Genomic DNA, 26,215 nt, shown 5'->3' with positions numbered 1-26,215 from the left:
TATAGGTTGTGGTGGCAGTTGCAGAGAGGTATTTGGGTGTGCAAGACTTGACATCAGAAGAGTTACAGGGTGTGTTAAGTGGTGGTGTCCCATCCTTTCAGGCTGTTGGCCTGAAGTAGGAATAAATATATTTAAATAGGGGAGTATGGTAGATATTATTATTTATTTATTTATTTTATTTTATATGTGAGTGTAGTTTTAGATGGTAGGGTTTTGGTTGTATTATATTTTGTATTTTTAAGCGAAGTATAAGGGAGTTATACTCCAGTCTAGTAGGCGGCAGTAATGCAACATGTATTGGATGCCAACCGCCGTTAAACCTCATCGAAGAAGAAGACATTTCTGTGGTTCGTGATGAGAATGCTTGTATACCAGGTAAGTTTTCCCTATAAACTGCGAATAAAGGTGTGTTTCAAAGCTTTTTTCACCCGACAACTAAGGAGGAGCTCATATTTATACCCAGTGAGAGTTATTATTATGCAATTGTGTCATTTGCTCTCAGTGCTACTTGCAATGTTGTACGTCGAAGATGGTTTCAGTTTTGTTTCTTCCGTAATGAGTACAAATGTACAGAAAAATCCCCCACATTCTATTATATTCAGCGAAGTATTTGTTTTATTTGTATTTAAGTCAACTTAACTCATTACTTTTGTAGCCAAATAGGACACATTTTGTGATCAATGCACATTACACAGTCAATACACACCTGGCTGTAGATGTGCTCATACTAGGCCCAGTCAGTGCTGGCTATGGTTCAGTACTTGCACTACATGACCAAAAGTATGTGGACACCTGCTCGTCGAACATCTCATTCCAAAATCATGGGCATTAATATGGAGTGGGTCCCCCCTTTGTTGCTATAACAGCCTCCACTCTTCTGGGAAGGCTTTCCACTAGATGTTGGAACATTGCTGTGGGGACTTGCTTCCAGGCCTCTGTGCAGGCCAGTAAAGTTCTTCCACACCGATCTCGACAAACCATTTCTATATGGACCTCGCTTTGTGCACAGGGGCATTGTCATGCTGAAACAGGAAAGGGCCTTCCCCAAGCTGTTGCCACAAAGTTGGAAGCTCAGAATCGTCTACATTTTAGTCATTTAGCAGACGCTCTTATCCAGAGCGACTTACAGTGCATACATTATTTCATACTGCCCCCCCCGTGGGAATCGAACCCACAACCCTGGCGTTGCAAACGCCATGCTCTACCAATTGAGCTACATCCCTGCCGGCCATTCCCTCCCCTACCCTGGGCCAATTGTGCGCCACCCCATGAGTCTCCCGGTCGCGGCCGGCTGCGACAGAGCCTGGATTCGAACCAGGATCTCTAGTGGCACAGCTAGCACTGCGATGCAGTGTCTTAGACCACTGCGCCACTCAGGAGGGAATGTCATTGTATGCTGTAGCGTTAAGATTTCCCTTCACTGGAACCAAGGGGCCTAGCCCGAACCATGAAAAACAGCCCCAGACCATTATTCCACCTCTACCAAACTTTACAGTTGGCACTATGCATTAGCGTTCTCCTGGCATCCGCCAAACCCAGATTCATCGGAATGCCAGATGGTGAAGCGTTCTCTAGAGTGATGAATCACGCATTTCCACTGCTCCAGAGTCCAATGGTGGCGAGGTTTACTTTACTTTACTGACTTTATTGTTCCCATGGGGAAATTTTGTTGCAGTATCATGTACACGTTTAAAGTGGCCTTTAAATTCATTCCGGGTACAGGGGATGGCTTGGGTCTAAAATGATTTCGTGAGCCTTGCTGAGGATCTCATCCAAGCCTGTCTGTTTGACTCCAAGTACCTGACTTACTGTGGTGATAATCCTTCTCAGCATATTTTTCTGGCTGACAGTGGCATTGCCAAACCAACAGACGATACAAAAAGTTTAAATACTCTCAATGAAAGATTTGTAAAACAGTCAGTATAGTAAAGTCAACATTAAAAGATCCCAGCATTTTGAGAAAGTACAGTCTCTGCTGAAGCATATTGTAGATCAGGTCTGTACATTTACTCCACTGAAGCTTATTGTCCAAAAGGACACCCAGATATTTGTATTACACCACTCCAGCCGACGCTTGGCATTGTGCATGGTGATCTTAGGCTTGTGTGCGGTTTCTCAGCCATGGAAACCCATTTTATGAAGCTCCCTAACGAACACTTCTTGTGCTGATGTTGCTTCCAGAGGCAGTTTGGAACTCGTTGGTGAGTGTTGCAACCGAGGACAGACTATTTTTACGCGCTTCAGTACTCAGCGGTCCTGTTCTGTGAGCTTGTGTGGCCTACCACTTCGCGGCTGAGGTGTTGTTGCTCCTAGACGTTTCCACTTAACAATAACAGCACTTACAGTTGACCGGGGCATCTCTAGCAGGGCAGAAATTTGACGAACTGACTTGTTGGAAAGGTGGCATCCTATGACGGTGCCACGTTGAAAGTCACTGAGCTTTTCAGTAAGGCCATTCTACTGCCAATGTGGGTCTATGGAGACGGGTGTGGCTGAAATAGCCAAATCCACTAATTTGAAGGGGTGTCCACATACTTGTGTATATATAGTGCCTTGTACTTTGCACTACAGTAGTCTATACTCTTCCGAAGAGAAAAGTTGTAAAGATTGTCTATCAATCAATCCCATTGATTATTCCTGTGCTGTCTGTATGTCAGGATGTCTGTTGAAAGCCAAGAGAACCGGACAGTGGAGGTGCTGGGAGTACCGGAGGAGGTGGAGTATGAGCTGCTGTATTTGTACTTTGAGAACAAGCGTCGTTCTGGAGGAGGTAGTCTGGTGTCTGTGAAGCTGGAAGGGAGCCGGGCTTTACTGCTGTTTGAAGAGGCAGAGGGTAAGGATAGATTCAGTCTGTGTAATTATTGTGATCTGATATAATGTTGAAGGCCAATAAGTTTCACTTTATGAACCTACACATCAGAATCTATGATTTTTTTGTTTATCTGGATCCCCATAAGCTGATGTCTTAGCGACAACTAGTCTTTCAGTGGTCCACAAATTCATGATATTATTGTACTAAAAAACTATTCATGTATTGCCATCCATGGCATGCTGATTATGTCTGTCTTTGATTGACAGTCGCATCAAGGGTCCTGTCTAAAAGACCACATGTCCTGAACAATGCTGAGCTGACCGTGAGGAAGCCTGCGTGTAAGGATCCACGGAGGTTGTTGCTGCGGGGGGTTAACCCAACCACCAGTCAGGATCTGGTGGAGCTGTATGTAGAGAACATGATGGGGATGGACATAGACGACTACACTCTCTACCCCTCACCTGGCAGGGACCTGGTCCTAGTACACTTCCATCAGGCCTTCAATAAAGGTTTGGGGTTTTCCTATTAAGTTTAACCCCCTAGAGTCGATTTCGGCAGCCCAGCGGAAATTTAATTAGCATAAACAATTAATCCCCATAAAAATCTGTCAGTTTAAGCTAGAGATGTTTTTTTGCGTTGGAAGCGTCTCAATCCACCGCATCCACCGATGTCGCATTTCCGCATCTGCGGTTAAAGGTGACAGAGCTAGAGCGACGGTGTTTGTTAGAACATGAGACCAATGTTCCCTCTAAGCTGCGCGGGCGCAGAATAAATATCAACCCGTGCAGAGAAGCACTGAACTTTCTAGAATTTTCTCCCTTAACACTATAAACGTTTCCCTTTACTGTGTCAATTGTGATCTAATCAATGCAATATTATCCACTTTCAATGCAACATATTGAAACAAAACGAACTATGCAAGAGATTTTGTAGGCAGAACGCATCTGAGTAGGATTCTATTGCATTGACACGCACGACTCAGCCTGTACTCGACACAGTCCGTTGCGACATAACCAATCAAAACTGCAGTAGGCCTATATGCAAATATACCATTGCTATATATGGATCTGTGCCATTCACTTTGAACTGGACTGTGTTTACAGCATGAGCGCTCATGAGTAGACACACTTGCTTTTAGCGAGAGCTACATGTAGCCACGTGCAGGGCCGGTCCTTGCCGTTCTGCCGCCATAGGCGAGACCAAAAAATGCCAGCCCTCCCGAAACTTGAAAAGTCCCAGTAAGCAAAATGACGTTGAAAAGATGTCTAAAATAAGTATTTTCCAGACGTTGAAGTTAGGTTCAATTAGGTTCTGAATGAAAGGTGAAAAGGTATTTTCGGTATGTTTAAAATACATATTTTCCAGGACTTTGAAAAGGCATATTTTCCTGACGTTGAAAAATACTTATTTTCCTTTTTTTTTTTTTTATGAAAGTTGAAAATAAATAATTTATAGACGTCTATGTTTTGTCCAAATCAAGGCTGGTCCAGACCGGACAAAATCTGAACCAAACATAGACGTGGATGTGGAAACTGACGTGGTCCGGAACTGCACCAAGAAAATATGTCCAAAAAGAGCCTTGCTTACTGAGGTGTAGCCTACAGTGTTGCCTGAAATTGTATTTTATGAATGCCCATCTACAGTGGGGAAAAAAGTATTTAGTCAGCCACCAATTGTGCAAGTTCTCCCACTTAAAAAGATGAGAGAGGCCTGTAATTTTCATCATAGGTACACGTCAACTATGACAGACAAAATGAGAATTTTTTTCTCCAGAAAATCACATTGTAGGATTTTTTATGAATTTATTTGCAAGTTATGGTGGAAAAAAAGTATTTGGTCAATAACAAAAGTTTCTGTCAGGGTTGAGTGTAGAGGGAACGTGGAATCACACGCAGGACACAGAGATTCGAAGACAGATGTCTTTAGTGAAGTCCGTTAGTACAAGCCAAACACGGCAACAGGCCACAGGCGAAAACAAACGCACACCGGACTGTCCAAAGTAAGTACGCACAACGTGCAGGACTCTCTAAACAAAACGAATACAGAGAGCACAAAACAGAGGACCAACAACAACACGTGACATCGAACAATTACACACAACACCTGACCAAACACAAGAGAACTAAATAGGGTGCCTAATGAACACTTAACAATAAACAGGTGTAACAAACAGACAAAACCAATCAAACATGAAACATCGAACGGTGGCAGCTAGTACTCCGGAGACGACGACCGCCGAAGCCTGCCCGAACAAGGAGAAGGAGCTGCCTCGGCCGAAACCGTGACAGTACCCCCCCCCCTTGACGCGCGGCTCTAGCCGTGCGCCGCCCCCGGAGGACGCGGAGCAGGGCGCGTAGGATGACCACGATGGAACTCGGTCAGAAGAGACGGGTCTAGAATGTCCCTCCTCGGCACCCAGCACCGCTCCTCCGGGCCGTACCCCTCCCACTCCACGAGATATTGGAGACCCCCCATCCGGCGTCTCAAATCTAGGATGGCCCGAACAGTGTACGCCGGAGCCCCCTCGATGTCCAACGGGGGCGGAGGAGTCTCTTCTATCTCAAAGTCCTGGAGTGGACCAGCTACCACCGGCCTGAGGAGAGACACATGGAACGAGGGGTTAATATTTTTGTAATCAATGGGCAGTTGTAACCTGTAACACACCTCGTTCAATCTCCTCAGGACTTTAAAAGGCCCCACAAACCGCCGACCCAGCTTCCCGGCAGGGCAGGCGGAGGGGCAGGTTTCTGGTTGAGAGCCAGACTCGATCTCCAGGTGCGTACACTGGCCCCTCACTGCGGTGGAGGTCGGCGCTCGTCTTCTGTCGACGGATGGCTCGCTGCAGATGGACGTGTGCAGCGTTCCACGTCTCCTCCGAGCGCCGCACCCACTCATCCACCGCAGGGGCCTCGATCTGGCTCTCATGCCAAGGTGCCAGAACCGGCTGGTACCCTAACACACACTGGAAAGGGGTTAGTTTAGTGGAGGAGTGGCGGAGAGAGTTCTGTGCCATCTCGGCCCAGGGCACATATCTCGCCCACTCCTCCGGCCGGCCCTGGCAATATGACCTCAGAAACCTACCCACATCCTGGTTGACACGTTCGACCTGCCCATTACTCTCCGGGTGGTAACCTGAGGTAAGGCTCACCGAAACCCCCAACCGTTCCATAAACGCTCTCCAGACTCTGGAGGTAAACTGGGGGCCTCGATCAGACACTATATCCTCGGGTACCCCGTAATGCCGGAAGACGTGAGTAAATAGAGCCTCAGCGGTCTGTAGGGCAGTAGGAAGACCCGGCATGGGAAGGAGACGACAGGCCTTCGAGAACCGATCCACAACGACCAGGATGGTGGTATTCCCCTGTGAGGAGGGAAGGTCGGTAACAAAATCCACCGAGAGGTGAGACCAGGGTCGTTGTGGAACGGGCAGGGGTTGTAACTTACCCCTGGGCAAGTGTCTGGGCGCCTTACACTGGGCACACACTGAGCAGGAGGAGACATAAATCCTCACATCCCTGGCTAACGTTGGCCACCAGTACTTAGTACTAAGGCAGTGCACCGTCCGGCCAATACCTGGATGTCCAGAGGAGGGTGACGTGTGAGCCCAATAAATAAGCCGATCCCGGACCTCGAGCGGGACGTACGTCCGACCACCGGACACTGTGGAGGGCTAGGGTCGGTGCGTAATGCCCGCTCGATCTCCGCATCGACCTCCCATACCACCGGTGCAACCAGACAAGACTTAGGTAGTATGGGAGTGGGCTCCACGCACCTCTCCTCTGTGTCATACCGCCGAGACAGGGCATCTGCCTTCCCGTTCTGGGACCCAGGGATGTAAGTGATCTTAAACACGAACCGGGCTAGAAACATAGTCCACCGAGCCTGGCGAGGATTTAGTCTCTTGCTGCCCGAATGTATTCCAGGTTACGGTGGTCAGTCAGAATGAGAAAAGGGTGTTGAGCCCCCTCAAGCCAATGCCTCCACACCTTTAGGGCCTGTACCACGGATAACAGCTCCCTGTCCCCTACGTCATAATTCCGCTTCGCCGGACTGAGCTTTTTCGAATAAAAACCACAGGGGCGGAGTTTAGGTGGTGTGCCGGACCGTTGTGAAAGAACAGCCCCGATACCGGCTTCAGACGCGTCCACCTCCACTTGGAATGGTAAAGTGGGATCCGGGTGCGCCAGCACTGGAGCCGAGGTAAACAGGTCCTTCAGTCTCCCAAAAGCCCTGTCCGCCTCAGCTGACCACCGCAAGCGCACTGGACCCCCCTTCAGAAGGGACGTTATGGGAGCTGCCACCTGTCCAAAACCCCGGATAAACCTCCGGTAGTAATTCGCAAAACCCAAGAACTGCTGCACCTCTTTAACCGTGGTTGGGGTTTGCCAATTACGCACGGCTGACACACGGTCAACCTCCATCCTCACCCCTGACGCAGACAACTGATAACCCAAAAAGGGAGACCGACTCCTGGAAGAACAGACATTTCTCGGCTTTGACATACAGGTCATGCTCCAACAATCTCCTCAATACTCTGCGCACCAGGGCTACATGCTCGACCCGGGTAGAACTGTACACCAGAATATCGTCGATGTACACCACTACTCCCTGCGCCTGCATGTCCCGGAAAATCTCATCTACAAAGGATTGGAAGACTGATGGAGCATTCATTAACCCGTATGGCATGACGAGATACTCGTAATGACCGGAGGTAGTACTAAATGCTGTCTTCCATTCATCGCCCTCTCTAATGCGCACCAAGTTATATGCGCTCCTGAGGTCCAATTTTGTGAAGAACCGTGCCCCGTGTAATGACTCCGTCATAGTCGCAATCAGCGGGAGCGGATAACTATATTTCACAGTCACCTGATTTAGACCGCGGTAATCAATACACGGGCGCAAACCTCCATCCTTTTTCTTCACAAAAAGAAGCTCGAGGACGCGGGTGAAGTGGAGGGCCGTATGTATCCCTGTCTCAGAGACTCGGCAATGTATGTCTCCATTGCCCTCTTCTCCTCCTGTGACAACGGATACACATGGCTCGCGGGAGCGCAGCTCCTGCCTGGAGGTCTATCGCACAATCCCCCTGTCTATGAGGCGGCAACCGTGCCGCTCTTGTCTTGCTAAACACGAGTGCCAAATCCTCATACTCAGGTGGAATGTGCAGTGCGGGCATCTGGTTCGGACTCTCCACCGAGGTCGCCCCTACGGAAACACCCAGACATAGCCCCTCACACTGAGCAGACCACCCTTTAAGAGCCTTCTCTCGCCCCGAAATAGTAGGATCATGGGTAATCAACCAGGGAAGCCCCAGTACCACCGGATACGCAGGAGAGTCGATCAGATAGAGCTGTATCGTCTCCTCATGACCCCCCTGCGTCTTCATCCTAAGTGGCGCTGTGACCTCCCTAATCAACCCGGATCCTAACGGACGACTATCTAGGGCATGTACAGGGAAAGGATTATTAACCGGAAGGAGGGGAATCCCTAACTCTACACAGAATTTGCGATCTACAAAATTCCCAGCTGCGCCTGAATCTACTAGCGCCTTATGCTGGGAACGAGGTGCAACCTGTGGAAAACAAACAGGTATAGTTATGTGTACGACAGAAAGCTCTGGGTAAGTGGGGCGCCTACTCACCTGGGAGGACTCCCCAATGTGTGGTCTGCCGTCTCCTCCACCAGGGGACCCTCCCCAGCACCTAGCCGCGGTGTGCCCTCCACGGCCACAGTTGGTGTGCCCTCCTCTAGCGCCAGCACCTCCGAGCTCCATCGGGCTCGGCTCGGAGGCACTGGAGGGTGGAATGGGCGACCCCCACCTGGGACGTCCGCGGGTAGCGAGCAGGGTGTCCAGCCGAATGGCCATGTCAACCAACTGGTCAAATGAGAGTGTAGTATCCCTGCACGCCAACTCTCTGCGGACGTCCTCCCGGAGGCTGCAGCGGAAGTGGTCTATGAGTGCCCGCTCATTCCACCCTGCATCTGCCGCTAGAGTCCGGAACTCCAGTGCAAACTCCTGAGCGCTCCTCATCCCCTGCCGGAGGTAGAATAGACGCTCCCCCGCCGCCTTCCCCTCTGGTGGATGGTCGAACACTGCACGGAAGCGGCGGGAGAACGCCGCATAGGTGATAGTAGCGGCGTCTATTCTCCTCCATTCGGCGTTGGCCCACTCCAACGCCTTGCCGGTGAGACAGGAGATGAGGGCGGAAACGCTCTCGTGTCCCGAGGGCGCCGGGTGTACGGTGGCAAGGTAGCGTTCCACTTGTAACAGGAACCCCTGACACCCGGCAGCGGTGCCGTCGTACGCCCTCGGGAGCGAGAGCCGAATCCCACTGGGTTCCGGTAGTTGGACGGGCGGGCTGACCGATGGTGATGGTGCGGTAGGTGGGGGTGTGGGTACCCCGCTGGTCTCCCATCGATGGAGGGTGTTCATCACTCGGTCCAGGGCGTGCCCGATTTGGTTGATTCTATCCTCCTGACCACGAAGGCGCTCCTCCATGATCTCGGTGGGTGCGGGTGCTCCTGCTGATTCCATATAGATGGTGTGTAATTCTGTCAGGGTTGAGTGTAGAGGGAACGTGGAATCACACGCAGGACACAGAGATTCGAAAACAGATGTCTTTAGTGAAGTCCGTTAGTACAAGCCAAACACGGCAACAGGCCACAGGCGAAAACAAACGCACACCGGACTGTCCAAAGTAAGTACGCACAACGTGCAGGACTCTCTAAACAAAACGAATACAGAGAGCACAAAACAGAGGACCAACAACAACACGTGACATCGAACAATTACACACAACACCTGACCAAACACAAGAGAACTAAATAGGGTGCCTAATGAACACTTAACAATAAACAGGTGTAACAAACAGACAAAACCAATCAAACATGAAACATCGAACGGTGGCAGCTAGTACTCCGGAGACGACGACCGCCGAAGCCTGCCCGAACAAGGAGAAGGAGCTGCCTCGGCCGAAACCGTGACAGTTTCTCAATACTTTGTTATATACCCTTTGATGGCAATGACACAGGTCAAACGTTTTCTGCAAGGTTTTCACACACTGTTGCTGGTATTTTGGCCCATTCCTCCATGCAGATCTCCTCTAGAGCAGTGATGTTTTGGGGCTGTCGCTGGGCAACACAGACTTTAAACTCCCTCCAAAGATTTTCTATGGGGTTGAGATCTGGAGACTGGCTAGGCCACTCCAGGACCTTGAAATGCTTCTTACGAAGCCACTCCTTCGTTGCCCGAGTGGTGTGTTTGGGATCATTGTCATGCTGAAAGACCCAGCCACGTTTCATCTTCAATGCCCTTGCTGATGGAAGGAGGTTTTCACTCAAAATCTCACGATACATGGCCCCATTCATTCTTTCCTTTACACGGATCAGTCGTCCTGGTCCCTTTGCAGAAAAACAGCCCCAAAGCATGATGTTTCCACCCCCATGCTTCACAGTAGGTATGGTGTTCTTTGGATGCAACTCAGCATTCTTTGTCCTCCAAACACGACGAGTTGAGTTTTTACCAAAAAGTTCTATTTTGGTTTCATCTGACCATATGACATTCTCCCAATCCTCTTCTGGATCATCCAAATGCACACTAGCAAACTTCAGACGGAACTGGACATGTACTGGCTTAAGCAGGGGGACACGTCTGGCACTGCAGGATTTGAGTCCCTGGCGGCATAGTGTGTTACTGATGGTAGGCTTTGTTACTTTGGTCCCAGCTCTCTGCAGGTCATTCACTAGGTCCCCCCGTGTGGTTCTGGGATTTTTGCTCACCGTTCTTGTGATCATTTTGACCCCATGGGGTGAGATCTTGCGTGGAGCCCCAGATCGAGGGAGATTATCAGTGGTCTTGTATGTCTTCCATTTCCTAATAATTGCTCCCACAGTTGATTTCTTCAAACCAAGCTGCTTACCTATTGCAGATTCAGTCTTCCCCAGCCTGGTGCAGGTCTACAATTTTGTTTCTGGTGTCCTTTGACAGCTCTTTGGTCTTGGCCATAGTGGAGTTTGGAGTGTGACTGTTTGAGGTTGTGGACAGGTGTCTTTTATACTGATAACAAGTTCAAACAGGTGCCATTAATACAGGTAACGAGTGGAGGACAGAGGAGCCTCTTAAAGAAGAAGTTACAGGTCTGTGAGAGCCAGAAATCTTGCTTGTTTGTAGGTGACCAAATACTTATTTTCCACCATAATTTGCAAATAAATTCATTAAAAATCCTACAATGTGATTTTCTGGATTTTTTTTCTCTCATTTTGTCTGTCATAGTTGACGTGTACCTATGATGAAAATTACAGGCCTCTCTCATCTTTTTAAGTGGGAGAACTTGCACAATTGGTGGCTGACTAAATACTTTTTTTCCCCACTGTATGTGGTAAGCCTATCGTTTTGTAAAACACCAAAAAACGACGTCCAGATAGGACCAAAAAAAAAGACATCAGCTCGTGCTACCATGTAGGCCCGCAATGGAATTTTATGAATGCCCGTCCATGTGCTAGGCCCACCGTTTGTAAAACAGGCCATTGCAACTGCTTTATTAGTCCTGATTCCTGTGACTAATCAATTTGGCTATTTAAGCTCTGAATGTCAGCTACCCAACTTTATCAGGAGTTGTCACAAGCCAATTAGCAATGTGTTTACACAGCGGGAAATGCAGAAGTATTTTATTTTTAGCTATGATTAGCTTGTCAAAAATGTAGGGATACAAACTTGAAACCACTGATCATGACAATGGGGTGAAACTCCTGAACAACAGTTGTGATTGTCAATTCCATATTTATTCTCGGATGTAGGACATACACTTTTTGGGACTATCTGTTGTGCCATGTAGTGAATCTGCTATTTAATGCGTTTGTATGGGCTAATAGCAGAAAGGCCCAAAAAAGAAAATACTTAAAGGGGTCTTTAAAATTCTAGCTAAAGTAACCTTGGTATGACCTTCTTAAAACAATTCCATGTAGCTTAGTAGAACCCCACTCCGGCTTAGACTGTACAGGGTTAAAGATGGAATCCGCAGTAGGGGAAACAGCGCCACTGGCCGCCCTACCACCCTTGTTCTTTTTTGTTGTTGCCGAGCTGAGGAGTGTCGCACAGCATGGTAAAAACACGGTAGTACATATTGTGTTCTTCTATTGCGTGTGCAATGATGTCCGAGGGGGGGAAAAGCAGTGTTCGTTGTTTGCAGTAACTTCTTTGTTGTAATATCGCAAACGTACGTGCAGAGTGCGAATTACACCATGATATTTGGGGGGGTCATTGAGTGCATGCACTTGCTCAAAGCTATTTTATAGGCCTTATAATAAAGAAGTCATTTAAACGGTAAAAATGAATTCCCTTTTTTATGTGGCATGAACACAACCAGTTATGATATTTTCATCTGATTGTCAAACAAATCACTTCAAAAGTAGGCATGTTCGTCCACTCCAAAATAACTCCAGCATCCATGTATATGCCTACTGTTACAAAACACCAAAAAGTGTGCCTAATGAAATTCAGCGATTGTCATTGATTAGGCCTACATTAATTGATGCGTCTTGCTGACTAATTGACATTTTTTGTAGCTTGAAAAGTCGGGACACCTGAAATGGGCTGAAACTGTCCCGGGAAAAATGGGATGGTCACCCTAACACACAGGGTCAACTTACTAGACTACAATGTGTATTACCATGAACTTCAAATAGGCCTACCGGTAGCCAGTGATGTAGTGTTTAACAAAATTGGTGGGGAAACTCTGATTGCCGGTTGTGGTGAAAAAAGTAATGCTCCCTATACTTTCAATGAATTTCTTTTTTTAAAGGTGGGTAAACAGCGCTTATTTGGGTTTACCCTCCGCTAGGCCTATACCACTGACGGTAGCCTACCCTCTCAGCCAAGGCCATTGTAAACACATGAACACATGCAGAATAGGTAGCCTACATTCAATATAATACATTATTTGAATCAAAACATGTTTTACACCCTAGTTCTTGAGTTGTCCATAATTAATAGTCTTCACAGATTGTCTTCACAGATTGTGACATAAAACACTACCTTTCTTTCCTTACATTAATGACATTTGACAGTGTTATTTGTCATTATTAATCATTTAACAATTGAATTAGAAGATTGAACTTAAACCTTGTACGACTCATGGAGATCTCGGAAAATGCACTTTTAAATGTAACTATGCCTACGTAACATTTCATCCATGAAAACAGTTCTCATGGGCACACAAATCCAAAATAATGTAGGCTTATGCCATTGCAAAATTGAATGCTTCTAACCGAAAGAGTCAACCATAGGCCTACTGTTATTAACGTATAGCCTACTTGTTGGATGGATTGGATGCGCACTTCTAGCCACGGATGGCACGGAGAACACCAGTACTCACGCGCACCTGAAAGTGAGCAATGAGTGCTCTAAACAGCTGACTGACAAAAGCTAAACAATATAAATCAACGGATAAATCTAATGCATTGGAATAAATGCTATTTTTATCAAGGACGCATGGCAAACAAATGGCGAAAATGAGGAAGTACAAAGGAAAATCTATGCGTTAACATGCTGACTAGACCGGGTGCGCGCATGTTGATTTTGTCCACCCACACCAGACGACATCAGGACACGCAGGTTGAAATATCAAAACGAACTCTGAACCAACTATATTAATTTGGGGACAGGTCGAAAAGCATTAAACGTTTATGGCAATTTAGCTAGCTAGCTTGCTGTTGCTAGCTAATTTGGCATGGGATATAAACATTGGGTTGTTATTTTACCTGAAATGCACAAGATCCTCTACGCCAACAATTAATCCACAGATAAAAGGGTAAACCGAGTTCGTTTCTAGTAATCTCTCCTCCTTCAGGCTTCTTCTTGTTCTTCTTTGGACTTTATATGGCGGTTGGCAACCAACTTTAAGGTGCATTACCACCACCAACTGGACTGGAGTGTGGACCTCTGTTAATTTTTGGGTATATGCTCCTAAAAATCTATGAGGAGATGGGAGAGGTGGGACATGCTATCAGATACCCATAGACTTCCAGTCATTGCGCTAATGCTAGTTGGCATTGGCTAGCAAAACTACTTCTAACTTCCTTCATACTGGGTAGAGAGACAAATGGTATCCACAAGTTCATCTGACTGGGGAAGTAGATAAAGAGCCTCATTGCCAAAATCCTGAAGTATGCCTTTAAGGATTCTAGCTTTAAGCCTGTCAGTATCACTTTAAAAACCTTTTTAGAAAGTTTGAAATTTGGATAAAAGTTAAGTATCATCACAATTAAACCACAGATTTTAAGTAATTGAGGACGGCTCATGATTTGGCAAACAATATAATTACAAATCTATTGTAAGTGGCTATGCTTTTGCATACAATATAGTTAATGTGTATATTCTTCCTTATTTTGCATGCACAGACTTCCAGAAGCTTTGCACAAAGATCTCTAAGAAGCCTCTGGATGGAGCGCAGATCGTTCTGGAACAGATCGATCAAACTGACTCCATCCTAATGGAGAACCTGCACCCCAGCATCACAGCAGACATGCTTAATCTGTACCTGGAGAGCCAACGGGGCGGGCGCGGTGAAGTTAAGGAGGTCACCATGAGGTCAGAGGGGGTTGCCAGGGTCTCCTTCCTGGACTTTGACTGTAAGTTTTGAACATAGACTTTTTTAATGTACTGTATCTCTACCAACTTTTTGTTTGGATGTAAGTTATGTTAAGGACATCATCATAAGGGCTTCATCTGTTTGTATACAAGCAATTCCGTTGTAGCTGTTGTATCCGTTTAAAGTAATTATGTTGTTAGATGTTGTATGTCAATGCAACATAAAAGCTATAAAGCAGAGGTATAAAGCATGCGAGTTCTATGCAGCTATTTAATGTATTTTATTCCCTTCCTTGTTATTGCATCTAACAGCAGTGGAACGTGTCCTTAACCAATCACACAAGATGGAGGAGACAGATCTAACAGTCAGTCCTTACTTCTCCTTCCTCCAATCAGAGGACAGCTCCTCCTCACCTCTGACCTCTCCCCTGACCTCTCTGAATGGAACATCAGATAGTAGCACAACGAACACACAGCAGACAGTCAGTGGTGGTCAATCACAGACTGGTTCTCTCCCTGCAGCCAGTACCAGTGACTGTTCTCAGTCCTCCCACCAGGCTACCTCTGAGCCTTTGGTCCCCACTCTGTCCCATGCAGCAGCAGCCCAGGGAGGCATGGATGACCTAACGTCGACCCCAGAGCCCATGTCTAGCCACATCTCCGTCCCAGACCCCGTGAAACTCACCCTGCTCCAGCTCAGTCCCCTGCCCCAGAGCCTCCAGCTGGCCCACCAAGGCTGTAGCATCCAGATCAGGGAGGACGGGGTCCACATGGCCGGGCCTGACCGGCTAGTGTTGGAGCAGCTGAAGAATGCTGTGTTGGAGTTCCTTGGGGGCGTGACCCAGGCTCATCTCACCTTTGACCCCGAGAAGGCCCACTTCCTGGCCAAACAGGAAGTGAAGGACAGGCTGCTGCAGACGTTGAAGGAAAAGGGGCTGCCGTCCATGTACACCGTGTCGGACTGTGTCATCGTGGTAACGTCTCTGTCTCTCAGCTTGGTGAGCCAGGCATGTAGCATGTTGAAGACCCTGCTGTCTGACTTCAGTATCCCTGTGGACAGAGAGTATGAGTGTATGTTATACGCCCAGGAGTGGACTAGCTTCCTCCAGTCTCTGGGTCTCTGCTCAGCTAAGGTGTCAGAAAGAGGACAGATAGATGTCCTGACTCTGAGAGGGTTGGAGGAGGAGAAGCAGGCTAAAATAGTAGAGTTCCTCAGTACACCCATTGAAACGGAGGCTATCATCTCTATGGAGCCAGGCATGTTGAAGTACATCCAGACCCACCGTCACCAGCTACTGGCTGATATGAACCAGGTGTCTATCTTCCCTTTGGACGCACATGACATCTGTGGACTCAGAGTAGGTGTTTGACGTTTTAGAATAATCATAAAAGCATGCATTCCATTATATACATTCTCTCATACCCTTTTCACACTACCGAATCAAGCTAAACTATACTGGTTACACATGCTGGAGAGGACAATGTGAAAAGAAAATATCTCAGTCAGCATAGTACGGCTAAAATGTGCATGCTGTCGTGAAAAGGGTATCAGATGTCTTGGTAAATGATGGTCTTATAAACTTTCCACCTCTTTAATCATCCATGTGACTGTGATTGGTAGATCCAAGGCAACGCTGGGGCATGTCAAATGGCTGATGAGGTTCTGAGGGGCGTGGTGTCGTCCACCGAGACCAGAACCATCACGGTGAAACAGCCAGGCGTGGCGCGGTTCCTCATCCAGGAGGGGGAGGGGACCAGCATCCTCAGGGAGATGCAGACTAAGTTCCAGGTCTACATAAACATGGAGAAGGTGCACTGGGAACCCCTGGAGAACGAGGTAGCTGGCTCAGTGATAAAGACATTAATATAGACTGTACCATTACTAATTAACTAGCAAATGAGGTAGCCGAATTGTAATTATCTACCACTCAGTAAAAGGCACATGACAGCCCGCTTGGAGTTTGCCAAAAGGCACCTAAAGAGAAACAAGATTCTCTGGTCTGATGAAACTAAGATTGAACTCTTTGGCCTGAATGTCTAGAGGAAACCTTCCCTACGGTGAAGCATGGTGGTGGCAGCATCATGCTGTGGGGATGTTTTTTAGTGGCAGGGACTGGGAGACTAGTCAGAATCGAGGGAAGGATGAATGGAGCAAAGTACAGAGAGATCCTTGATGAAAACCTGCTCCAGAGCACTCAGGACCTCCGACTGGGGCAAAGGTTCACCTTCCAACAGGACAACGACCCTAAGCACACCGCCAAGACAACGCAGGAGTGGCTTCGGGACAAGTCTTTGAATGTCCTTGAGTGGCCCAGCCAGAGCCCGGACTTGAAGCCGATCGAACATCTCTGGAGAGACCTGAAAATAGCTGTGCAACGACGCTCCCCATCCAACCTGACAGAGCTTGAGAGGATCTACAGAGAAGAATGGGAGAAACTCCCCAAATACAGGTGTGCTAAGCTTGAAGCGTCATACCCAAGAAGACTCGAGGCTTTAATCGCTGCCAAAGGTGCTTCAACTAAGTACTGAGTAAAGGGTCTAAATACTTATGTAAATGTGATATTTCAGAGGGGGGAAAAACAACTTAATCCAGTTTAGAATAAGACTGAAACGTAACAATGTGGAAAAAGTCAAGGGGTCTGAATACTTTCCGAATGCACTGTATACTGTATTTCTCTATATGTCTCTCTCTCTCATATATATGAGAGAGAGAGACATATAGAGACAAATACAGTATACAGTGCATTCGGAAAGTATTCAGACCCCTTGACTTTTTCCACATTGTTACGTTTCAGTCTTATTCTATCAAATACTTGTTCTCCCCACTGTGTGTGTATGTATATATGTGTGTGTATATATATATATATATATATATATATCTATACACACACACACACACAGTGGGGAGAACAAGTATTTGATACACTGCCGATTTTGCAGGTTTTCCTACTTACAAAGCATGTAGAGGTCTGTACTTTTTATCAATGGTACACTTCAACTGTGAGAGACGGAATCTAAAACAAAAATCCAGAAAATCACATTGTATGATTTTCAAGTAAATCATTTGCATTTTATTGCATGACATAAGTATTTGATACATCAGAAAAGCAGAACTTAATATTTGGTACAGAAACCTTTGTTTGCAATTACAGAGATCATACGTTTCCTGTAGGTCTTGACCAGGTTTGCACACACTGCAGCACGGATTTTGGCCCACTCCTCCATACAGACCTTCTCCAGATCCTTCAGGTTTCGGGGCTGTCGCTGGGCAATACGGACTTTCAGCTCCCTCCAAAGATGTTCTATTGGGTTCAGGTCTGGAGACTGGCTAGGCCTCTCCAGGACCTTGAGATGCTTCTTACGGAGCCACTCCTTAGTTGCCCTGGCTGTGTGTTTCGGGTCGTTGTCATGCTGGAAGACCCAGCCACGACCCATCTTCAATGCTCTTACTGAGGGAAGGAGGTTGTTGGCCAAGATCTCGCGATACATGGCCCCATCCATCCTCCCCTCAATACGGTGCAGTCGTCCTGTCCCTTTTGCAGAAAAGCATCCCCAAAGAATGATGTTTCCACCTCCATGCTTCACGGTTGGGATGGTGTTCTTGGGGTTGTACTCATCCTTCTTCTTCCTCCAAACACGGCGAGTGGAGTTTAGACCAAAAAGCTATATTTTTGTCTCATCAAACCCCATGACCTTCTCCCGTTCCTCCTCTGGATCATCCAGATGGTCATTGGCAAACTTCAGACAGGCCTGGACATGCGCTGGCTTGAGCAGGGGGACCTTGTGTGCGCTGCAGGATTTTAATCCATGACGGCATAGTGTGTTACTAATCAAATCAAATCAAATTGTATTGGTCACATGCGCCGAATACAACAGGTGCAGACATTACAGTGAAATGCTTACTTACAGCCCTTAACCAACAGTGCATTTATTTTTAACAAAAAAGGTAAAAATAAAACAACAACAAAAAAAGTGTTGAGAAAAAAAGAGCAGAAGTCAAATAAAATAACAGTAGGGAGGCTATATATACAGGGGGGTACCGTTGCAGAGTCAATGTGCGGGGGCACCGGCTAGTTGAGGTAATATGTACATGTGGGTAGAGTTAAAGTGACTATGCATAAATAATTAACAGAGTAGCAGCAGCGTAAAAAGGATGGGGTGGGGGGGCAGTGCAAATAGTCCGGGTAGCCATGATTAGCTGTTCAGGAGTCTTATGGCTTGGGGGTAGAAGCTGTTGAGAAGTCTTTTGGACCTAGACTTGGCACTCCGGTACCGCTTGCCGTGCGGTAGCAGAGAGAGAGAACAGTCTATGACTAGGGTGGCTGGAGTCTTTGACAATTTTGAGGGCCTTCCTCTGACACCGCCTGGTAAAGAGGTCCTGGATGGCAGGAAGCTTGGCCCCAGTGATGTACTGGGCCGTACGCACTACCCTCTGTAGTGCCTTGCGGTCGGAGGCCAAGCAGTTGCCATACCAGGCGGTGATGCAACCAGTCAGGATGCTCTCGATGGTGCAGCTGTACTAATAGTTTTCTTTGAGACTGTGGTCCCAGCTCTCTTCAGGTCATTGACCAGGTCCTGCCGTGTAGTTCTGGGCTGATCCCTCACCTTCCTCATGATCATTGATGCCCCACAAGGTGAGATCTTGCATGGAGCCCCAGACCGAGGGTGATTGACCGTCATCTTGAACTTCTTCTTTTTTCTAATAATTGCGCCAACAGTTGTTGCCTTCTCACCAAGCTGCTTGCCTATTGTCCTGTAGCCCATCCCAGCCTTGTGCAGGTCTACAATTTTATCCCTGATGTCCTTACACAGCTCTCTGGTCTTGGCCAATGTGGAGAGGTTGGAGTCTGTTTCATTGAGTGTGTGGACAGGTGTCTTTTATACAGGTAACGAGTTCAAACAGATGCAGTTAATAAGGGTAATGAGTGGAGAACAGGAGGGCTTCTTAAAGAAAAACTAACAGGTCTGTGAGAGCCGGAATTCTTACTGGTTGGTAGGTGATGAATATGATGAAAATTACAGGCCTCATCTTTTTAAGTGGGAGAACTTGCACAATTGGTGGCTGACTAAATACTTTTTTTCCCCACTGTACCTCTACATGCTTTTGTAAGTAGGAAAACCTGCAAAATCGGCAGTGTATCAAATACTTGTTCTCCCCACTGTATATATACACTGCTCAAAAAAATAAAGGGAACACTTAAACAACACATCCGAGAAAAGTAATATGGTGTAAGCAAAATGATCATTCGGAGTCACCAGAAATTCCAGTTACACCATATGACTAAACGGTTGTACTGAATGTCAATATGTTTGTCTTTGTATATTTTTTTGGTACACACAAATACATAATATTATCTCCTTTTCAAGTAAAGACACACGTTTTTGTCGGATAAGGGTATTTTATGTCAGTTTTTTTAGTTTTATAGTATAGCACATCAAGCAGCTAAAACTGAAAATAAGTTTATGTAAATAACTACTATCCTATATCTATCTATCTATATATCTATCTATCTATCTTAATTGAGAGTCAATTTGCAGATGCCTTTATCAAGCAAATGCTTTATCGTCAAGACACAGATTACTGCTGACTCAGTTGCAAATTTGCCACAGAATTCCAGGCGTTCCACTTTGGGGGGAGTAGACAGCAGGCTACGATCCATACAAGTGTTGTGTACACATCAGAGGGAAGCCAGTCCTACGCCACCATATCTGACTCCCTTAGACATGATGAGAGAGCAGTATGGGCTCACCTGGAGCCTGTCCTAAGAGATGTCAAGAACAAGAATCCACAAATCATGACACTCCACATGATGAGCGATGGTCCCGTCAACCAATACAGAAACAAGAAGAACATGTACCTACTCAACACTGCCATTTATTTACGGATTCAAACAAATCACCTGGAACTTTTCTGAAAAGGCCTACGGGAAGGGGGCATCAGATAGCGTGGGTGGGGCTATGAAACGTTGTACAGACAAACACATACAACGTGGGGAGGGTGTGCAGACTCCCAAGGAGCTCTTCCAACTACTTGAAGAGTGGATTGAGCATCAAGTTCTTTTGGATTATAGATGTCACTAAGTACGATGAAGCTGTGCCAAACAACCTTGCTGGAGTCAAAGGAACCATGAAATTGCACCAGGTCACCTCCACAGTGGAAGGGAAAATAAAACACCATGAAGTGTCTTGCTTCTGCAGCAGACCAAGCATCTGCAACACCTGTTTCAGTGCTGTGCCATCAGGACAACACCATCACTGAGGAACAGCAAGATGAAGCTGCAGCTGTGTCCAAGTCAACACTTGCTGAAAGTCTAGGCAGTTTTGTCATTGTCAGCTACGAAGATTGCCCCTTTGTGGGCCAGGTGCTGAAGGTGGTTGGGGAGAAAGTGCAGATCACTTGTATGCAGCAGCATGGAGTGAGGAATGTTTTTGTCTGGCCCTCTGTGCTAAACATTACCTTCTACTATGAAGGAGATGTAGCTCAGTTGATAGAGCATGGTGTTTGCAACGCCAGGGTTGTGGGTTCGATTCCCACAAGGGGTATGAAAAAAATTAAATAATGTAAGTCTGCTAAATGACGTAAAATGTAAATGTAGATCTGAATGAATGAAATAATCTTATTAGATACTTTTTTCTTTACATAGTTGAATGTGCTGACAACAAAATCACACAAGAATTATCAATGGAAATCAAATGTATCAACCCATGGAGGTCTGGATTTGGAGTCACCCTCAAAATTAAAGTGGAAAACCACACTACAGGCTGATCCAACTTTGATGTAATGTCCTTAAAACAAGTCAAAATGAGGCTCAGTAGTGTGTGTGGCCTCCACGTGCCTGTATGACCTACCTACAACGCCTGGGCATGCTCCTGATGAGGTGGCAGATGGTCTCCTGAGGGATCTCCTCCCAGACCTGGACTAAAGCATCCGCCAACTCCTGGACAGTCTGTGGTGCAACGTGGCATTGGTGGATGGCGCGAGACATGATGTCCCAGATGTGCTCAATTGGATTCAGGTCTGGGGAACGGGCGGGCCAGTCCATAGCATCAATGCCTTCCTCTTGCAGGAACTGCTGACACACTCCAGCCACATGAGGTCTAGCATTGTCTTGCATTAGGAGGAACCCAGGGCCAACCGCAACAGCATATGGTCTCACAAGGGGTCTGAGGATCTCATCTCGGTACCTAATGGCAGTCAGGCTACCTCTGGCGAGCACATGGAGGGCTGTGCGGCCCCCCAAAGAAATGCCACCCCACACCATGACTGACCCACCGCCAAACCGGTCATGCTGGAGGATGTTGCAGGCAGCAGAACGTTCTCCATGGCATCTCCAGACTCTGTCACGTCTGTCACATGTGCTCAGTGTGAACCTGCTTTCATCTGTGAAGAGCACAGGGCGCCAGTGGCGAATTTGCCAATCTTGGTGTTCTCTGGCAAATGCCAAACGTCCTGCACGGTGTTGGGCTGTAAGCATAACCCCCACCTGTGGACGTCAGGCCCTCATACCACCCTCATGGAGTCTGTTTCTGACCGTTTGAGCAGACACATGCACATTTGTGGCCTGCTGGAGGTCATTTTGCAGGGCTCTGGCAGTGCTCCTCCTGCTCCTCCTTGCACAAAGGCGGAAGTAGCGGTCCTGCTGCTGGGTTGTTGCCCTCCTACGGCCTCCTCCACGTCTCCTGATGTACTGGCCGGTCTCCTGGTAGCGCCTCCATGCTCTGGACACTACGCTGACAGACACAGCAAACCTTCTTGCCACAGCTCGCATTGATGTGCCATCCTGGATGAGCTGCACTACCTGAGCCACTTGTGTGAGTTGTAGACTCCGTCTCATGCTACCACTAGAGTGAAAGCACCGCCAGCATTCAAAAGTGACCAAAACATCAGCCAGGAAGCATAGGAACTGAGAAGTGGTCTGTGGTCACCACCTGCAGAACCACTTCTTTATTGGGGGTCTCTTGCTAATTGCCTATAATTTCCACCTGTTGTCTATTCCATTTGCACAACAGCATGTGAAATGTATTGTCAATCAGTGTTGCTTCCTAAGTGGACAGTTTGATTTCACAGAAGTGTGATTGACTTGGAGTTACATTGTGTGGATAAAGTAATCCTTCTACCCCCAAAACAATTGTAAAGTGGTTATCCCACCCACTGGCTATAGGGTGAATGCACCAATTTGTAAGTCGCTCTGGATAAGAGCGTCTGCTAAATGACGTAAATGTAAAATGTAAATGTTCCATTTATTTTTTTGAGCAGTGTATATATATCTGTTGTGGTATTCTAGCTTTGTCATCTCCCTACAGGACATCTTTGAGGCTGCGTGGAATATGTCGTCCCATCAGAGCTTCCAGAGAAGTTCCTTAGATGGTTCCTTACAGGCCTCAACATCAATTCTGACTCACACTATCCAGACCTCCAACAACCTCTCAGCTTCAGACAGAGGTGCATACTTTCATTTTACTATTCTCATATCAATCAAATGTATTTGTAAAACCCTTTTTACAACATTTGTCACAAAGTGTTGTACGGTAACACAGCCTAGACCCTAAAGAGCATATGGAAGCACAGTGGCCAGAATAATGTTCAGTTATTCTATTGGGATTGTTGTTTTGCAATTCATCACTGAAAACGTATGTACTGATCCCAGGTCGTATAGAGGAGGCAAAGAGGCTGTTCTCAGCCATAGATGAGACGGTGGACTCTGGCCTCTCCAGTTTGACCAGAACCACTGGCATGGAGGAGGATCTGTATACGGCCAGGGAACCCATGGCCCTCAGCACTTACCAGGGCCCAGACAGAGACAGCGCTAACATCAAGGTGGAGGAAGAGGCTCCACTGCCCATGGTGGAGGGAGGGGGAAGTGACGATGAAGCTGCTACTGCTCCTGTGGTGACTCAGGATGGAGAGCTGTCCTGGGCCATGCAACTCTCCACTACCCTGGAGGAGGAGGCCCAGATGTCCCTGGCCATCCAGTACTCCATGGAGACCACCAAGAGGTCCCTGGCCGACGAGGAGGAGGAGCTGCAGAAGGTTCTGGAGCTGTCCAGGAAGATGACGAAGATGACTCGGCATGATGGTGATGGTTGTGCCATGCCTATCGTTTCCCTCCCTGCTGCTGGCTCCCACCTCGATCAGGCTGTCCAGGTGTCTCTGCAGGAGGCCATCCAGTCTGCCAACACGGCAACAATCTTTGTGTTTGCTGGCTACAGTTGTGACCTGATCAGAGTGGACATTGCCCTGAACAAGAGGATCACTATTAAACAGCATGTGGAGAAGCTAGAGCACCGCAGCCTGAGGAGCCTGTCTCAGTATCACAGGTATGTGTGTGTGTACAGTTATGTGTTTTTTGTAGTGATGGGCACCGATATGGAAAATCTGTATAGATTTCAGTTGCATTTTTTTAACGATTCGATATCAATATCATATCGGTTTGTAGAAAATACATTGCAACAATGTGAATGTTTACTTTTTTTGTGAAGTACAGACAACTGCTTGCAGATTGCCCATTGGGCCAGGTGTGAATATTATTGTAGCATAAACCTACCAAACCAGTTTGAATACAATGAGAAGCCCATCCACAGTTGATGGCCCATCAGCAAGAAATTCGGTATGGTAACTCTGAGAGGGTTTTGTGCATGCAGAAACAGTCAAGTATGCTTTTTACAGAATAGTGTAGGTTAACAGGAAGAATAAACCTCTATTACGATATGCCTGCTCATATCGATTATTAAACGACAACGATATCATATGGAATTTTCAATATTGGTGCCCGCCACTTTAATTTATTGTCATTTAAATCAATCAATCAGGTGGTGTCTGGACCTCATCAAGAGGAAACACGCTGTGGAGATCACCATCCAGGGAACTACGGCAACCATCTCTGGGTTCAAGGACTTTGTTATCGGGGCGATGCCGGACATGAAGCTGCTACTGAGGAGGATCTCCACGACGACATCAGACGCTGACATCCTGCGGACAGTGCAATGGGTGTGGCACGATCCGGTGTCGTCAGGGATGGAGATCCCGTATGCTCCGGAGGCGACAGTGTTCATGGAGAACGCCTGGAAGATGAGGCAGAAAAAGATTGACATCCTGCTCAACAACCAGCTGCACTTCATCAACTTTGAGAAGATGCAGGAGTACAACGTGGCCTCTGGGAAGTCAGTAACCATCTCCAGGAAGATGCTTAGCTCAGATATACAAGGTAAAGAGGACTTTGCAAATACTGTATGTGAGCTTATTGTTATGGGGGGGGATAAGAATTACATTTGTGAGATGCTATTTAATTACTGGTGCAATATCCCTGTTATCTTCATATTAACAAAGCTATTTAATATGTTGCAATGTTTTCTTTCAAGCTGTATTGCACTTATATTGTTACAATATGTTGCTGTTATTCAGATGAGGACTACAGTCTACTGTCCAACCTGCCTGAAACGTCCAGAGTGAACAAGGATTCTGATGAGTTCAAGGATGTTTTGAAAGACTTCTACGACTCCATACATGAGTACCACAACGAAATCAGAATCATTAAGGTATGTAGTATCTATCGATGTCTACAGCAACTAACCATTAACTTTGTATTGTATCAGTGATGTCAGAAGCCATTCTTCTAATGTTAATCTTATTTCCCAGGTTGAGAAGCTGATGAATAGGCTCCTGTACAACCAGTACAGACTGAAGAAGGCTAGTATAAATCAGAGTGCCACTGACCCAGAAGTGGAGCGGACTTTGTACCACGGCACAAGCGAGTCCAGCATGAAAGAGATCTGTGTTCATGGCTTCAACAGAAGCTTCTGTGGAAAGAATGGTAAGGCCTTCTAATAAAACATATTTAAGTCTCAGTAGGTCATCAGCATTTTCATTTCAATTCATCATTATTTTCATTGTAGACTGTTGTAATAATGTGGCCTCTCTTGTATATGCTGATCTCTCTGCAGCCACTGTGTATGGTCAGGGGGTCTACTTTGCTGTGAACTCGGCCCTGTCCGTCCAGGATCAGTATTCTCCCCCCAACGCAGATGGACACAAGTTTGTGTTTGTGACCAAGGTGCTGACTGGGAACTTCACTCAGGGCAGTCATTCGATGAAGGCTGCTCCTCTGAAGGAGAGTGCTGACATACCACTCCGATACGACAGCGTGGCAGATAAGACGGACAACCCCTCTCTGTTTGTTATCTTCAACGACACACAGGCCTACCCTGAGTATCTCATCACATGTCAGAAGATTCACCGCTGAGGGAGTGGGAGATGATGATTGATATCCAAAGAAAGGCTAAGCACTAACTGTTTTATTAGTTATCTCCCTATTGAGAAAATAGGATTCATGGGAATTCTATTTGAAAAAGGCTTCTAAGAATATATTGTGTTACTTTAAGTGATAATGCCAGAGAAGCCGGTGTTCGGAGGATATATTGGCACGGGTTTTGCATTTGGTGCAAAGTATCCACATTTTGTTACATTACAGCATATTCTTTTTTTCCTCCATCAATCTACACACAATAACCCTTAATGACAAAGCAAAAACAGGTTTTTAGACATTTACTTAGTACTTTGTTGAAACACCTTCGGCAGCAATTACAGCCTTGTCTTCTTGGGTATGTCGCTACAAGCTTGGCACACCAGTATTCTTGGAGTTTCTCCTATTCTCTGCAGATCCTCTCAAGCTCTGTCGGGTTGGATGGGGAGTGTCGCTGCACGGCTACTTTCAGGTCTCTCCAGAGATGTTCGATCGGGTTCAAGTCCAGGCTCTGGCTGGGCCACACAAGGACATTCAGAGACTTGTCCTGAAGCAACTCCTGCGTTGTCTTGGCTG

At 46.8% G+C, this 26,215-nt stretch overlaps 1 protein-coding gene across 1 annotated transcript; it reads left to right on the top strand.

The window, feature by feature from the left end:
* The first annotated feature begins 309 nt into the window (after window positions 1-309).
* Window positions 310-25,846, top strand: LOC121586518 (protein mono-ADP-ribosyltransferase PARP10). Its single transcript, XM_041903259.1, has 12 exons — window positions 310-375; window positions 2,658-2,833; window positions 3,079-3,321; window positions 14,210-14,440; window positions 14,712-15,757; window positions 16,021-16,236; window positions 22,704-22,842; window positions 23,048-23,717; window positions 24,210-24,604; window positions 24,802-24,935; window positions 25,036-25,210; window positions 25,341-25,846. The coding sequence occupies exons 2-12, from the start codon at window positions 2,659-2,661 to the stop codon at window positions 25,637-25,639; spliced, it is 3,723 nt and encodes a 1,240-aa protein (XP_041759193.1). The 5' UTR covers window positions 310-375; window position 2,658; the 3' UTR covers window positions 25,640-25,846.
* Window positions 25,847-26,215: the final 369 nt, after the last annotated feature.

Source organism: Coregonus clupeaformis, chromosome 17 (assembly GCF_020615455.1).
Source record: "Coregonus clupeaformis isolate EN_2021a chromosome 17, ASM2061545v1, whole genome shotgun sequence".
NCBI classification, from domain to species: Eukaryota; Metazoa; Chordata; class Actinopteri; order Salmoniformes; family Salmonidae; genus Coregonus; species Coregonus clupeaformis.
The sequence above is the reverse complement of the archived record's forward strand: the minus strand, read 5'-3'. Positions and strand labels throughout refer to the sequence as shown.